We start from the raw sequence: 14,971 nt of genomic DNA, 5'->3' as shown, positions 1-14,971 counted from the left end.
ATCTCCAAGCTCGTGGCCTGAGACTTCTTCAAGGCTCAGACTGAGTGCCAGATGGGGCTGGGCCATGCGCGAGCGTGGCAAAGCTTCACCTTGTCCTCACTCTACCTGCCAAGATCTGCAGTGGTCTCTCTGAGCAAAATTTTCAAGATGCTTTTGACTGGAAAGGTGCTGAATGTGCTACATGGTTAACCAGCCTCAAACCCTCTGCCAAGGGTCAGACAGCTTCAACCCACTTAACAAGAGGTGACCAGAATTAAGCCCTTGAAAACCGGTAACCTGTGTGTGCATCCATAAGAGCATGCAAGAGGTGGGAGTGTGTGGAAGCCTCTACCTTCACCTTTGCTTTGCCTTCTGCCTCTCAAGTCTGCCTTCCACTGAAACCAGAAACCGCACAAGGATAGTTTCTGAACCGTCTGCAGAGGCCAGGCAGTAACATGCACTAGAGAAGCAGACCAGGCGTGAGGGTAACTGTGCTGCCCCCTTGGTCTAGCCTGTCCTGTCCCTGTTTTGATAGATGCAGGTTCAGGAACGTTTCTCTGCCATTCAATAAGTCTCTGTGCCCGTTGAGCCCATGATCACTGAAATAGAAAGTCACAGGCATAAGCTGTTCCCACAGACCTTCCTCAGCCTGCTGACTTGGTCTCTTTCCCTACAGATCTCCCGCATGGATCCCCACAGATGGTACGGAGAGACATCGGGCTCTCAGTGACACACAGGTAGGCCCAGCCAGGTGAGGATGGGGAGGGGACACAGCTGGGCTGGGACTCACACATTCCAGAGCCCTCACTGAGTGATCGCTCTTCATTGTAGTGGGGTGGGGTCTGTCCTGATCTCTGTTTCTCAAGGCTCTTTGCTTCTGGGTAGTCTCCATCACCTCTGTAGACACAGCTCTGCACCCACTTGGAGCCCGAGGCCATGCTGGACTTGCTGGGCCCTCCTTTATATCTCCTTGGGTCTCTCCCACAGTCTGCTGAGGGAACACAGTTCCCAGGAGAAGCAGGCTCACAGTCCGAGGGAGAAGGAGCTGAGAGCTTCTGCATCCAGCATGATATCATGTGGGGCCTACAGCTGGGCACACATCAGAACCGTGGAACTTGTTGAAACTCCAGACTCCTGGGCCCCATCTCTGAGCTTGAGGATCTGAGTTTCCAACAACTTCCAGTGACTGGTGCTCACGCATGTTGGTGCTGGCTGGTGTAGGCCCATCACATGGATCATCCAGAGGGCTTGGCCCCAGTGTTCATGCAGCTAGTGGGTGCTGCAAACAGGTCTGGGTGCTGTCTAGTCACCCGGGCAACCAGTCAGACAGTACCTTGGGGGCCTGTGCTGTTGTGAACACAACAGGTCACACTTGTCAAGAACTTTGCATCTTGCCAGGGCCTGTCATTCCCCCTGGAGTATAAGTTGTACTCCGGCCTCTGTGGGAGGCCAGCCTGGAATTCTCACCCAGAGAGAGAGTCCCGAGGGGTGGGATAATTTGCCTGAGGTCACACTGCCAGTAAGACAGTGCTCCAGCCTGCTGGCTAGTGCCCAGGCATCTCTTTTTGGGGCCTTGTCAGGACTGGGATGCCCGTACCACAGCCCCTGGGCGGAAGAGTCCTGTGAGTAGAGGTCTGAGTGCCTCGGCCATACCCAAGATGCCAGTGTGATATTCCCAGGGCCGAGGGAGCTGCTGAGAGCAGGACCTTTCGAGTTGGGAACGCTTCTCATCCCCTTCAAGCTGCAAGCCTATGGGCAGTAACCTCTCCAAACCTCGGTTTCCCCATCAGCGAATGGGACTTCCTCCCATTCCTGTCATGAGGATAAAGTGGGGCGACATGCAGCCGAGCCACACATGTCCAGCAGTGGAGAGCGCTGAGTGTTTAACCTCCAGCTGTAGCCTGAGAGAGGCCAGTGTTATCCAAGGGACACCAGGATCAGCAGGTGGCTCCATTTTGTTTTTGTCTTGGCCACACCAGGTATCAGTGGGTATGAGGCTGCAACAGCTCACCCCCAAGTCTTTTGCATACTGCTGCTTCCTCCCACCTGTAGCAGCTCACTCCAGAGGCTGCCCTCTGAGCAGGACAGCAGTCCCCCCTCTTGTCTGGCATTGCCAGGCTGGTCCACCCCCCACCCCTACCCCGTCTCACCCCACCCAGGTTCTGGGCTTGAGTAGGGGATATCACAGTCATACCCTCTTAGTTTTTAAACCCATGGTCCAGGCCCCTCTTAACAAGAAGATCTAAAGGTTTTTGGTCTGATCATGATGAGGGATACTGTCCCATGACTCTTCCCGGGTGCTTGAAGGCTCTTAACCCACCCCAAAACACCTCCCCAGCACCTGTCCCTTCCGGTGCCCAGACCTGACAGCCACCTCGACCTACTTTCAGGATTTCGTCTGGAGGTCGCCTCCCGCCTGGTATTGACAAGAAAGATTAAAACCCAGAGAGAGTGTGGGTCCCAGGGAGGCAGGATTAGGGCTCCTTAAAAGGCACTCGCTCCAGAGAGGTGAGCGCCTTTGTCCCAGCCCCTGGGAGCTCCCATCTTGGCTGGGTAGAAACAGTAACATTTACACGCCTCCTCCACATTCCAGACACTACACGTTCACACAGTACACGTGTGAGCCTCCTCAAGTCACTGTGAGGTGGGAGTGTTGGCCCCATTTGCAGAGGCTCTGAGGCAGCCCACAGCCAGTAGTTAATAGGATTCGAACCTGGAGCGGTCTGACCCCAGAGCCACGCTCTTTCCCTTCCACTCTGCCCCAGTGAACTCTGATACAGAGAAGCCATACAGCTCTAAGTTTAGAGACCTGGGGTTGGGTCCCTGCCGCATAGATGTGTGAGCTCAGGAAAGTCACCTGACCTCTCTGAGCTGGTTTCCTTGCCTACTAAGAACCTTGGACCTTCCAATCTCCCGGGGATGGTTGCAAGAATCCAGTGAGCTAATGTTATGGATGAGTTACAAACTGCTTCTCAAATACTGTTGCTATTCATTCTGCGGTTACTGTGATATACTATGCTTTTAAAAATCTGTTCCTACAGAAATGTGAGTTCTTTCTGCCCTTAGGCCTCACCATCCTATGGACAAGCTTTGGGCTTTTTGTCTGGAGGACACTGCCCCCATCCTTCCCTCCAATTTATCTTTTGTGTTTTATTTTTAATTTTTAAATTTTGATGCAGTTCGGGTCGAAATACATTTATGCATTCAAAATTCAAGAGGTGCAAAAGGGTATAATACAGAAAAGTCCTCTCCTGCTCTTGTTCCCAGTCCCCCAGGTCCCCCTGTAGGCAGATCTTGGCAGTTTCTTGTGTGTCCTTATAGAGATCTTTTTATACAAGCAAATACATATGTAGATTCTTCCACCTCCTTTTTTTATTTTCACACAAATACTGTATACTGTTCTAGACTTCGTATTCTTTTTTAAATCAGTGCATAAATTATACAGAGCTAAGGGCACAAAGGTTTTTTATGTATGCTTACACCCATGTACACCACCCAGGTGAAGATTCAGAGTGCTCCAGCCCCCGGAAGGCTATCTTTGGCCCTTCCCAGCCACTAGTGCCACCACTCAGAGATTCCCTTCTGTCACCATAGATTAGTTTCTTGTACTTGAACTTCATATAAATGGAATCATACAGTATTGTACCTTTTTCACCGACAGTGTAATTTGGACATCATTCCACATTTGCACAAAAAGAGCGTCCTTATTATATTTTCCAGCTGCCTGGCGCTCTGTTGCATGGATGGACCATGCTTTCTGTAGTTTGTCTCTGATATACCTAAACATCGTGGGTCCTTTCTAGTCTTTCACTTCTACCAACATGTTGCAGGGTACACATAACCTTGTCCGTATATCAGTTGACACCCATGGGAGTGTCTGTTGGATAAATTCCTAAGATGGGAATTGCTGGATCAGAGGGTCTGCACACTTATAATTTTGGTTGCTATTGCCAAATTGCCTGCCTGAGGGCTGGCATCAGTGACCACACCAACTTTGGAATTTTGACAATGATGATTTTGTGGTTGGAGAAATCGCAATGTGGTGGGGATGAAAGGGGGGCAGTGGCCCCCGGGTGTCCCTGCCCACCCAGGGAGAGGGTGCCTGGGGCTCTGAGTTGGAACCAAGCCTCTTGGACTCCCTGGGGCTATGTGGCAACCCTCGTCCATCCAGGCCCCCATCTCCCAGCCCATGTGGACATTTTTGTGTGTCTACCCCCTACAGGTTCTCCACCAAGTCCTGGCTGTCGCAGGTCTGTCACGTGTGCCAGAAAAGCATGATGTTTGGAGTGAAGTGCAAACACTGCAGGTGACGGCGGAGGGTGGGATGGGTGGGAGAGGGGAGCAGACTCCACACTTTTAGTTTAGTACAGTCCTACTACTTGATTCTCGGCCTTAGGTCAAGTCAGAGTTCGAAGGGTTCCCCTACTCCTACTATTTGTAATCCCATTCAGCACACCAGGGAGTGATCAGCCCTCTCTAGGGAGGCTAAGGAAGTATTAAGCAAGGCACTCCCAGAAGAAGGGAATATTTGAGGTGGGCTTCGAAGGATGAATAGAAGTTTGCCAGGTGGACCAAGGAGGAAAGTGAAGCATGTTATACAAAAGCAGAGAGGAATGGGGAAACTATTCTGGAAACTACATTTTAGCACACAAGGGATGGAAAAAGGGACAGGAAATGGTGAAAACAGAGAGATGGCTCATGGTACTTGTGGAAGGAAAGAATGTAAATTCTAAACAAATCCAGCTTTCTTTTTTCATATCATTGTGGTTTCTGGTAGGAGAGACAGGCAAAGATAGGAAGCAGTGTGATGTGAGCAGAGTCTGTCCCCGGCTGTCTCACCTTACAGAAGGGTGGACCTAGCATCTTTGCTCCCTCCCACATTGCCCCTGCATCGCTGGATGACTTGGGGCAAGGACCCAACTGTGACAACATAACATGGGCTTAGTCAAACCTGCTTTACTCAGGATCAGACAGACCACAGTGGAAATGTGGTGCTGCTCAACGGGTAGTAGCTGCTAATGCTATTAACATCAATTCTACATTTCTTAGCTAATGTTTGTTGAGAAACGTGTGGAAATTGAGGCAGTCAAGGGCGAGCGTTGCACAGGGCTGCCAGGCGTTGCTTCTAAGCCCCCGTATGAGCCCCAGGATCCCCGTGTGGGCCTCTGTGCACTGACCCTGCCTTCTTTACCAGGTTGAAGTGTCATAACAAGTGTACAAAAGAAGCCCCTGCCTGTAGAATATCCTTCCTTCCAAGTAAGTGTTCTGCCCGTCCTCTTGTCTACTTTCTGAATTCGAGGTGAATCTTTCTTTAGCTTGATCTGTTCCCTGCTAATGGCTTCCTCCCCTCTTTCTAAATAGTATCTAGGCTTCGGAGAACGGAATCTGTCCCTTCAGACATCAACAACCCAGTGGACAGAGCAGCTGAACCCCATTTTGGAACCCTCCCCAAAGCACTGACAAAGAAGGTACTTTGGATGATGCCCTGGGGGGACTTGTTGCTTCTGCCAGGAGAACTCCCTGCCCTGGGACTCCCCTCTGTAAAGCACCCCTAATGTGGAACTCTAACCTGACAAAGGGTCCTATCTTTAGCCATTTTGCAGACTTCAGATTTATGTCCAAATCATAGCTACATGCCCATAACCGCCCTCCGCCTATTTTGAACTAATATTTCACTGACTGTGAGCCAGGAACTCTTCCCACTGGTATTTCCTTTGACCCTCACAACAGTTCTAAAAGGCACATACTGATAACTACCTCTGTTTTATAGACAAGGAGACAGTACTGAGTCCTCTGTGAGTGAGAGGCAGGTGTAGCCTCTGAGCCTGGGCCTGAGTTACAGGACAGCAAATGCGCCTTCAAAAGTAATATGTAAAAGTGTATTTCTTTACATAGCCTTGGGTCGGGCTTCTCTGCTAATGCAGACAGGCATCCTCTGTGGCTAGACAGATTCTCAAAAGACCGCCTCCCCCAGGAAAGTCTTCATACCTGTCATGGTCCCCATGCACAGATGTGAGTGGCGTCTGCAAGGTACCCATGCAGATAGCTTCTGACAGCCACCACATCCTGGTGACCAGGATGGCCTCCCCCAGGCCTCTGTGGGGGTAGCTGTGTGTTTCAAGTGTTATGTCTCAGCCCCAGACCAGAGCTTAGCATGTAATTGCCACCCTACTGAGGAGCCATGTGACTAGCTGCTCCGTGGCTATGGCTGGCCCTCAGTGGCTTCAGCCAACCTGGATGGAGGTCCAGGTAGAGAGAAGAGAGGCGAGTGGTATGGTCAGTTAACACTGAGACTCTGAAGATGCAGCTTGGGGGACTACTCTGAGAGAAGCCAGGGCCACCTCTTATTGTCAAATAAAGGAGGCCAGCTGCTCCAGACCTGGTTTCTCTTATGTTCCTTCTGCCTGAAACACTTCTCAGCATTTGCGCCACTCAAATCCTCAGTCGCTGCCTGGACGTGGCCTAAGCCATAGGGCCCCTAGCTGCACCACCGCCTCCCAGCATTCCTCATGACCCAACCTGCATGGTGCCGTCACCTGTTTGCTCTCGGTCTCCCGGTATGGGTGCTCTGGAGAGCAGGGCCATGTCGTCCTGCTCCCGCCAGGTCCCTGACACCTACACTGGTGACTAGTACACAGTTGGCAGTGAGGAAATGTTTATTCTGAATATTGGGCAAACGAACAGTCCTTTGAGGCAGCAGCTGACACCTCCATTTTATAGACAACACTGCGTGGTTCTAAAAGGTGAGGTGATTTGCCAGGCTCACACAGGTGCTGAGTGGAGGAGCTGGGATGCAGCCTGCCTCGTAGCCACGCCACCTGTCCTGGCTGCTGGTCCAGACAAGGATAGAGGTTCTGGGGCCTTAGAGCGCCACTGGGGAGAGTGAGGGCTGAGTGGATCCAGCTCCCTCCCCCTTGGCACCAGCTGGTGTTGGCTGACCCTGGACGGTAAGGACCACTGCATTAGCTTTGGCAGGTTTCAGAATCTACCCTGTATCCAGAGCCTGCAGAAGGGAAACCTGTTCAACTTAGCGTGTAACCCAACTTGGCCTCAATGTTTTTGACAAGGAATATCTCCCCCACCTGCTGATATCTGGGTCTGGGTAGCTCTGGTCAGGTCCAGGGTTCCACCCAGTATCGAATCGGTCCCCCCGAAGCCCTGTCTCAGGTGGTCCTTTGTCCTTGTGAGCACCCAAATCACTGAGTAGTCCTAGCCAGCAGGTCTGCAGAAGAGTGGCAGGAGCACTTATTAGGCACCTGCTGTGTACCACATGCGAAACAAATACTCTTCAGTGCTGGCTTAGAGCCAGGCAGTGCGTATATGATAAACACGTGTGGTCCTTGCCCTCACTGGATGTACAATGAGGAGAGAGATGTTCTTCAGAAAACCCCCCAAGATGCAGCTGACAAACCATAGTTTAAGTGCCCTGATGAAAAGCTATGGGAGGATAAGGAGGAGGAGCATGGGCCCAGCCAAGGCTCAGGAAAGTCTTCCCAGAGGAAAGTATGTCTGAGCTGAAATAAGAAAGATGAGCAGGAGTCCCCTGGGAGATGGGCATTGAGATGAGGGTCTCTCTGCCATCCTTCCTTCAAATATTAGACCAGTAAAATCCCCTGGTCTGACATCCTCATTTTCACATGGGGAAGGGAGGCAGGCTGGGCAGGGCAATGACAGTCCCTGACCACTTCCTTTGCCTCTGTCCCTGCAGGAACACCCTCCAGTCATGAATCACCTGGACTCCAGCAGCAACCCATCCTCTACCACATCCTCCACACCCTCCTCGCCGGCCCCCTTCCCAACATCATCCAACCCATCCAGTGCCACCACACCCCCCAACCCTTCACCTGGCCAGCGGGACAGCAGGTTCAACTTCCCAGGTACCACATCTCTGAAATTTTGGGGGCCTTAGGGATGGAGTGGAACACTCCTTCTCAGCACATCCCAGCAGGCTCAAGGTCAAATACTGCCACCACTAAGAGCACTTGCTGGGAGCCAGGTGTCAAGCTCAATGACATTACCATATTTAAACTTGAACATCTCTGAAGTAGATGCTATTATTGTACCCATTTTACAGATGGGGATACTGAAGTTCAGGGAGAGGAAGTGGCTTGCCCCAAGCTGTATAGCCTATAACCAGCAGAGCCAAGATCAAAGCCAAGTCTGTCTAACATGAAGACATTGTTCTTGACATAATCCCCATGCTGCCCTTCTGCACGTGGCTGGCTTCATCTGGACACTGCTCGCTCACATGGGACTTCTGAGCCCTCAGGAGGCATGGCAGGCAGCACAGGGAGCTGGGGCAGGCTGAGGGCCTGGGAGAGGAGATGCAGGGCTCTGTTGTTTACCTGCTCTGCAATCCGGACGAGCTACTTAAATGGGAGTATTTATTCCCTTTTCCTTAAAACAAAAGAGTAGAGCTGGAATTCAGTTACCCCAATGTGTAGACAAGGACACTGAGTCCCCCAGGGGTTGTGAGTGCTGGAGCAGACCTGACCTCTGATTCCACAGCTTGCCCTGGGGTCTGTAGGGCCAGGATTCCCACCTCTCAGCCAGACCTGGAGTGTCCCACCTTCCCAGGCAGCAGAGTGAAGCCCACTTGCCCATTTGAGGACTGAGCATTGGCCTCCCTAGCAGCTCCTAGCAGTAGGTCTCAGCCTTCAGTATATTTTAGTTGGCATCCTAGAGGCAGGAGGGGCAGCTGGGGTGCTCCAGTTTGCTCCCAGCCCAGCCACAGGCCAGCTGCCAGCTTTAGCCCATGGAGTCCAGGTCAGGCCCCACCTGTCACTGGCCCTTGGGGCTCCAGGCACAGGAGGACAGAGATACAGCTCTTCCTGTGCCAAGGAGCCCCCAGCTGGGGCCCCACACAGCAAATAGGAGGCCAGGCAACCTCTCTGGGCCCAGCTCACCAGGGTTCCAGGGACTTCTTTGGAGGATGGTGTGAGAATCAAATTTTGTAGGAATCTCTTTGCTCTTTTATTGTCCCTTCACCTTAATACGCATGCGGCTAGATATCTCCTGACATTAATGCATTGTCCTGATCGTCCCCCTCCCCTCCCTGCGATTGAGCAACGGCCTATTTAATTAACCTCCTCTCCCATTCTGCTGTCATTAATATGCTCTGAAACTGGGCCTTTCGCTAAGCCTCCTAGTTTGGGTTTTTCTAAAAGGAAGGACCTGTTTGAAAAACAACAGCCACAGAAAAAAGACCTTTTGTGATGTCAGCCAGTTTCTCAGCTTTCCCTGATGTCCCCGGACTGGGCCCTTATGTCCCTTGCACAGAGCCCTCACTCTTCTGGATCTGTTATCTCTCTGGTCATGGCAGCTCCCAGGGCTGGCTGGCCTGGCAGTTAATCTCGGAAGAATCTCCTACCATCCACCCTCTCTGTACTCTGTGGGAGCATTGCAGCTTATCTGCAAGGATAAACCTGGGGAAAGGTTATTTATACCCCCATTTTACAGTAGGACAACTATAGAGGTTAACTAGCTTCCCAAGGTCTCAGGACCTTGTAGGTGACAGAAATGGGGTTGGAAGCATGCTGTGTCAGAGTTCAAATCCACAGCATGTCCCCTTCAATCATCTTTGAGAGAAGATTTTTTTTTTTTTTTCTGGATGGTGAGGTCTAGTCACTGAAGCCCCAGCATCTCCAGATGCAGATATGGGGCTGCAGGGGAGACCATCCTCCCGCACACAGTACCGTTTTTCTCTCCACTGTATTTCACTCTCCTGGGCTCACGCGTGTTTCACGGAGAAGCAGGCCTGGGAGGTGAACAGAATTGGCCAGGGTTCTGTAGCAAGGTGGCTGTGGAGACTGCGTCTTGGAACCCCAGTCCTTCAGTGCAAGCCCCTTCACTCCTGGGGTCTCCTGCCAACACTCATTTTCTCCCAGCTCTTTTCTCCTTCCTTCATGGATTATTCCGTCCTGGCTAGGCCCACCTGGCAGGGCAGGGCAGGAGGAGCAGGCTTGCCCCAGCCTGATAACCAGCCCCTCCCTCCCAAGCCTATGCCTGTGTCCCTTCCCACCCTGGCTGCATTTGCTGTTCTGTGTGTGACTCACCTCCTCTTCTGTTTAAAGCTGCCTACTTCATTCATCATAGACAGCAGTTTATCTTTCCAGGTGAGTCCTTTGCATGATTCCACTAACTTCCCTTTGTCGTGACTCCTCTGTCTAGCCCACCTGGGTGCCCTCCCCCTGGGAGGTGCTTGAGTCTCACACCCACTTTGAAAGCTGATTATTGAGGCTGGACAAGGCGGCGGGGTTAGCAGCAGCCTTGAGGCTAGCTCTTCACAGGGGCAATGCCTTGCCGAGAGTGACGTTGGCATCCATCCGGCCCAGCCTCTTACACCGAGACTACAGGCAACGTGTTCAGGGTTACACAGCAAGGAGGTGGCAGAAATCTGTTTTCCAGAAATCCAGGGAGGAGAAGACTTTTTGCTGATGCCTTGTAAGCATCTGTCATGATGTCTTCCTCTGCACAATGACAGGAAACTACTACTCTATCTCACAGAAAGGGAAGCCAGTTTGGAAGTCGGTTTGGGAAGATCTGCAGGCTTCACTTCACTCAGGGCGCTTCACCTTGAAGCGCCTTGTCACGCAGTACCATCTGCTGGCCATAATTGTAAATGCCTCCTCAGTGCAGAAAGTTTATTTTTATTTTTTTTAGGCGAGGCAAGCACCTTATCAAGTTACAATCCCTTATTTTTTTATTTTTTACGCCTGCAGCACCTGGTCTTCCTAGGTGGTCTCCCATCCGAGTACTAACCAGGCCCGACCCTGCTTAGCTTTTGAGATCAGACAGGATTAGGCTTATTCAGGGTGTCGTGGCCGTAGACCTCAGTGCAGAAAGTTTAAAGGAAAAGCTTAGTAAGGCAGTCTCATTGACTCCCTTCCACAAAATTTGTTTTGCACACCTGCTATGTGTCAACCTTTGCATTTGACCATATTCCTGCACCTAAGGAGTTTATATCGTTAGTACCTATTTTTAGCTGAAGGCGACAAACATTATGAAAAGTAATCTTCAACTTTAATTCTTAATTTAGCCACGTGGAGGTTCTGTGTGTTTTAGGCAAAAACTATAGCTAATTGCTTTTTCCCTGTGTTGAACAGGCCTGTCCCGATGTCATGATATTTTGGTCATACCAGGCTTTTCCATTCCCCAACCCAGCTCCGTTAGGAGTGTGACTTGGAGCATTTGTGAGACCATCTCTGGGATTTGCAGGCATGTGCGGACTGGCTGGGGTCCCCGAGCTGCCTCTGTGGTTTCACACGCATCTTTGCTTTGGTTTCCCTCCAGGATCCTCCCTGGTTTCTACCTCTGGGATGGCCTACAGGGGAGTACCTGAAAGCATTGGGGAAACATGGCTCTTCTTCTGGAAGGGACTATCTTTCTCTGAAGCTACCTCGTGGGAAGGGAAAGGAAATATATTTTTATTCAAACAAACATGGATACATTTTGGTGCAGAATGGAAAGTACACTTTTGATGTTTAAGGAAAAGTATGAGGTTTCACAGGCATTTTGCCCTCCCTCCTGGGGTGCTGTTTCTCCCTGAACCCCACCTCCCCCACCTAGTTCCACCTTTACCCAACCCTCCACCCACATGTCTTTTTCTTTTGTGGAAACGTTTAAACAGTGTTGGATGGGTAGAAACAGCAGGCCTCCCCAGCAGTATGCGGACACAATATAGTGGAGAGGCCTTGGCAGCGGTTTCCAGGGCCCAGGATGCCCCAGAAACTATGCACAGGATGTTGGGTGCATGTGTGTATTTCTCTGATAAGAAGGCCCTCAGCCTTGGTCAGACTCTTCAAGTGAGTGAGGTCCAAGAGATGTTGGGAACCTGTGGTTCAGATGACCATCAGGGGTGGCCTTGGAGAAAGCCCTGGGAGAGAAGTTAAGGGGGGTCTGATGGCTGACCAGAAGCTTTTTGTCCTAGAAGGCAGGGAGAGGCTGCCGAGCAGAATGAGCCACTGCCACCTCCAGTCTGTTTTCTTTTGCTGATAAAAGAGAAAGGAGCAAGAGACCCATCCAGCCCTGGGGCTGCCCAGCCTCCCTGAATGTGATTAGAGGGACTGGAGAATAGATAAAGAGGCTGGCAGCAGACACGGCCCTGGAGGGCTCGGCCTGTAACAACAGTTAATTCCAAGCTGGGGTGACCATGTCTGGTGTTCCCAGTTGTGCAACTTTCCGTGTGAAAACTGGGAAGTCCCAGGCTCGGGTTAGCTTCAGCCACCCCTTCTTGGAGCCCCCTGACGTGTAGACTGTGCATTTCTTCCTCTCCCCTGGGAGCTGCTCCACCAGTGTCCCAAACCCAGAAGCCGGGGGGAGGGGTTGGGGGCCTGCTTCTCTGGCTCCCACCAGAAATTTCCAGCAGCTGTGCTGGGCACCAGGTGTCACTAACGAGGCACCTTTGAGTCCTATCTTCCGTCTCTGCTGGCCTGAGTGAAGGAGTCTCACTACTTTCAAGGGTTCTTGCCACCAGCCCCTTCCTCCAAGCAGAGCAGGAAGGTCTGGCCTACAAGTTCAGTAAATAGTAGCCCAGCTCGCTTTTGTCACTTGCTTGTATGAGGCAGTTTGGCCACAGGGGAGTGGTGTTAACTGAGAAGTCTCAATCTCTTCGCCTACCTGGGGTCCTGCCTTGGGACAAACAATGTGCTGTAGAGGCTGCATCCATGTTCCATTTTAGGAAAAGTTGGCCCGAGTGGAAATGGCCTAGAGAACACATATGTAGCCCTGCGAGGGGCTGTGTGGGGAGGACCCACTTCCCTGCACGTAACCACTACATCTTTTGTGGGGAATGGAAAGGTAGTCTCATGCTTTGTACCTGCTTTTCATTTCTTCCAGACATTTCAGCATTTCCACAGGCAGCCCCATTCCCAGATGCAGCGGACAATACCCGGTGAGTATTCCTATGCTGTGTCCCCTTTCTCTTCCATGGGGACTTCTGAGACCTAGACCCACATCCCTGACCATCTCCCCACCCCACCTCTGACCTCCCACTGTGCACATCGCTGTGTGGGAGCCAGATGGCAAGCTCCTTGGGCTAATTCACCTTCCAGATCAGTGAACTCAGCCAGAGGGTTTTATTAGCCTCTTATCGGTATAGTCAACATTGGATGGGGCTGTGAACCTGGAGCAGTTTTGTGACTCAGGAGGAGAGGGCAAAGGGCACTCACGGTTAGAGAAACCTGATTAAAAAAAAAAAAAGCTCCTATTTATGGAGCCCTTTCTCTGTGTCAGGCCACTGAGCACCTGGCTCGCGTTCTCAAGTAGTTATTGAATTAGTACAGATGGGGAAGCCAGCTCAGAGATGTTAAGAAATTGCATAAGTCACACAGCTAAGATGCGACAGAACCAATTCCCAAGTAAAATTTCACGTCCCGCGCTTCTGCTTGGCACCCTGGTACTGGCTGTCAGATTTGAAAGAGGCTTTGGTGGTTATTGCCCACCCCTCATTCCCTGCCGCCCTCAGGTTAGTCTAGAGAAAGCCAAGGTTGGAGAAGGGAATTGGGGCTTGGTTCTCGGCCTCCTGACTGTTTCCACGGCATCAAAATGGCCTTTCTTGCAGCCAAGTGGATCAAAGTAAGGATCCAGGCATGATGGCCCTTTCTCAGCCTCACACAGGCAGTCCCTCATCTAGCTGAGAGCAGAATAGCCCACCCTCAGGGCCTCCGTACAAACCCTGTTTTACTCTTAGGCTCGATGACCAGCCAAAAGCAGACGTGCCAGAGGATCACGAGGTGGAGGTGAGCCGCAGACTGTGCCTTCTCTCTCCTCCTCCCTCTCCCCATCTCAGCATGCATAGGGGGCCGGGCAGTGCATGGACACCGGGCGCCGGCAAGGGCCACCTCAGGTGCCTGCTGCAGCAGATGTGGGCAGATGTGCATGGCAGGGAAGAATGATGAGGGGTACAACAAAGCGAGAGCTTCCTTTTGCTTTTCTAATTTGGAGGCTAAAATAAGCTTAATTCTCATGGTTCATTCCCACCACCACCCAGAGGCTTGGGCCCCAGACTCTGCTTCAGTCCATCTGGGATGGGGCCAGGCATTGTTGTCAAAGCTCCCCGGGTGACTCTGATTGTATAGTGAGGGCCAAGAATCACTGCCTTGACCCTTGAACCACAGTGTAAGCTGAGCCTGGCTCCCTGCAGTGCAGTGTGGCTTAGAGAATGCTAGCAGACTGATTGACTCCCGCCCAGAGAGTCAGAAACTGTGTTTCAACAAAACGTGGTTGAATTTTTCACACCAGGGGTTGTTATCACTCTTCCCTAACAATTAGATGTCACTCATAGGTAGATCTTAGAGGGGGAAGAAGGGTCTCAGGGCCCACCTGAATCAAGGGCTGTATGTGTTAGCTGACCTGCCTACTCTCCACAGCAAGCCAGTGCAGAGCTGCGATTAGAACCCAGGCCTCCTGACCCCATGCCTGTCCTCCTCCCTTACCTAGTTGGGACTCTGGGGAAGGGAAGTCAGCTGAACCCAGATCTGCTGCCCCTCTATTCCTTCCTCTTGTCCTTCTAGGCCGAGGAGCCGGAGGCTGGCAAGTCAGAGGCAGAAGACGACGAGGACGAGGTGGACGACTTGCCCAGCTCCCGTCGGCCTTGGAGGGGCCCCATCTCTCGCAAGGCCAGCCAGACCAGTGTGTATCTGCAGGAGTGGGACATCCCCTTTGAGCAGGTGGAGCTGGGCGAGCCCATCGGGCAGGGCCGCTGGGGCCGGGTCCACCGTGGCCGATGGCACGGTGAGGTGGCCATCCGCCTGCTGGAGATGGATGGCCACAACCAGGACCACCTGAAGCTGTTCAAGAAAGAGGTGATGAACTATCGGCAGACGCGGCATGAGAACGTGGTGCTCTTCATGGGGGCCTGCATGAACCCACCCCACCTGGCCATCATCACCAGGTAACCCAGCCGCTGGCCCTTGCTAGGATGGCAACCTCAGCCTCTCCTTCCCCAGGGGCCCTGTTATTTATGTGGATGCCCTGGAGGGCATGAAAGTGT

General features: G+C 51.9%; 1 protein-coding gene and 1 pseudogene across 5 annotated transcripts in view; one reads left to right on the top strand and one right to left on the bottom strand.

Annotated features, from left to right (window-relative positions):
* The window catches only part of KSR1 (kinase suppressor of ras 1), a 145,944-nt gene that overhangs the window by 112,238 nt on the left and 18,735 nt on the right, over positions 1-14,971 (top strand). For 4 of the 5 annotated variants that reach the window (XM_036223735.1, XM_016119178.2, XM_016119177.2 and 1 more), the window contains 9 exons: positions 656-716; positions 4,202-4,285; positions 5,174-5,235; positions 5,341-5,447; positions 7,688-7,856; positions 10,053-10,094; positions 12,817-12,871; positions 13,670-13,718; positions 14,493-14,872. In XM_036223735.1, coding sequence (XP_036079628.1) covers positions 656-716; positions 4,202-4,285; positions 5,174-5,235; positions 5,341-5,447; positions 7,688-7,856; positions 10,053-10,094; positions 12,817-12,871; positions 13,670-13,718; positions 14,493-14,872 — 1,009 coding nt within the window. The remainder of the gene's footprint in view (positions 1-655; positions 717-4,201; positions 4,286-5,173; positions 5,236-5,340; positions 5,448-7,687; positions 7,857-10,052; positions 10,095-12,816; positions 12,872-13,669; positions 13,719-14,492; positions 14,873-14,971) is intronic. The other variant, XM_036223737.1, reaches the window with a different exon arrangement.
* LOC118604831 lies at positions 10,692-10,810 on the bottom strand (annotated as a pseudogene).

This window comes from Rousettus aegyptiacus, unplaced genomic scaffold (assembly GCF_014176215.1).
Source record: "Rousettus aegyptiacus isolate mRouAeg1 unplaced genomic scaffold, mRouAeg1.p scaffold_m13_p_6, whole genome shotgun sequence".
NCBI classification, from domain to species: domain Eukaryota; kingdom Metazoa; phylum Chordata; class Mammalia; order Chiroptera; family Pteropodidae; genus Rousettus; species Rousettus aegyptiacus.
The sequence above is the reverse complement of the archived record's forward strand: the minus strand, read 5'-3'. Positions and strand labels throughout refer to the sequence as shown.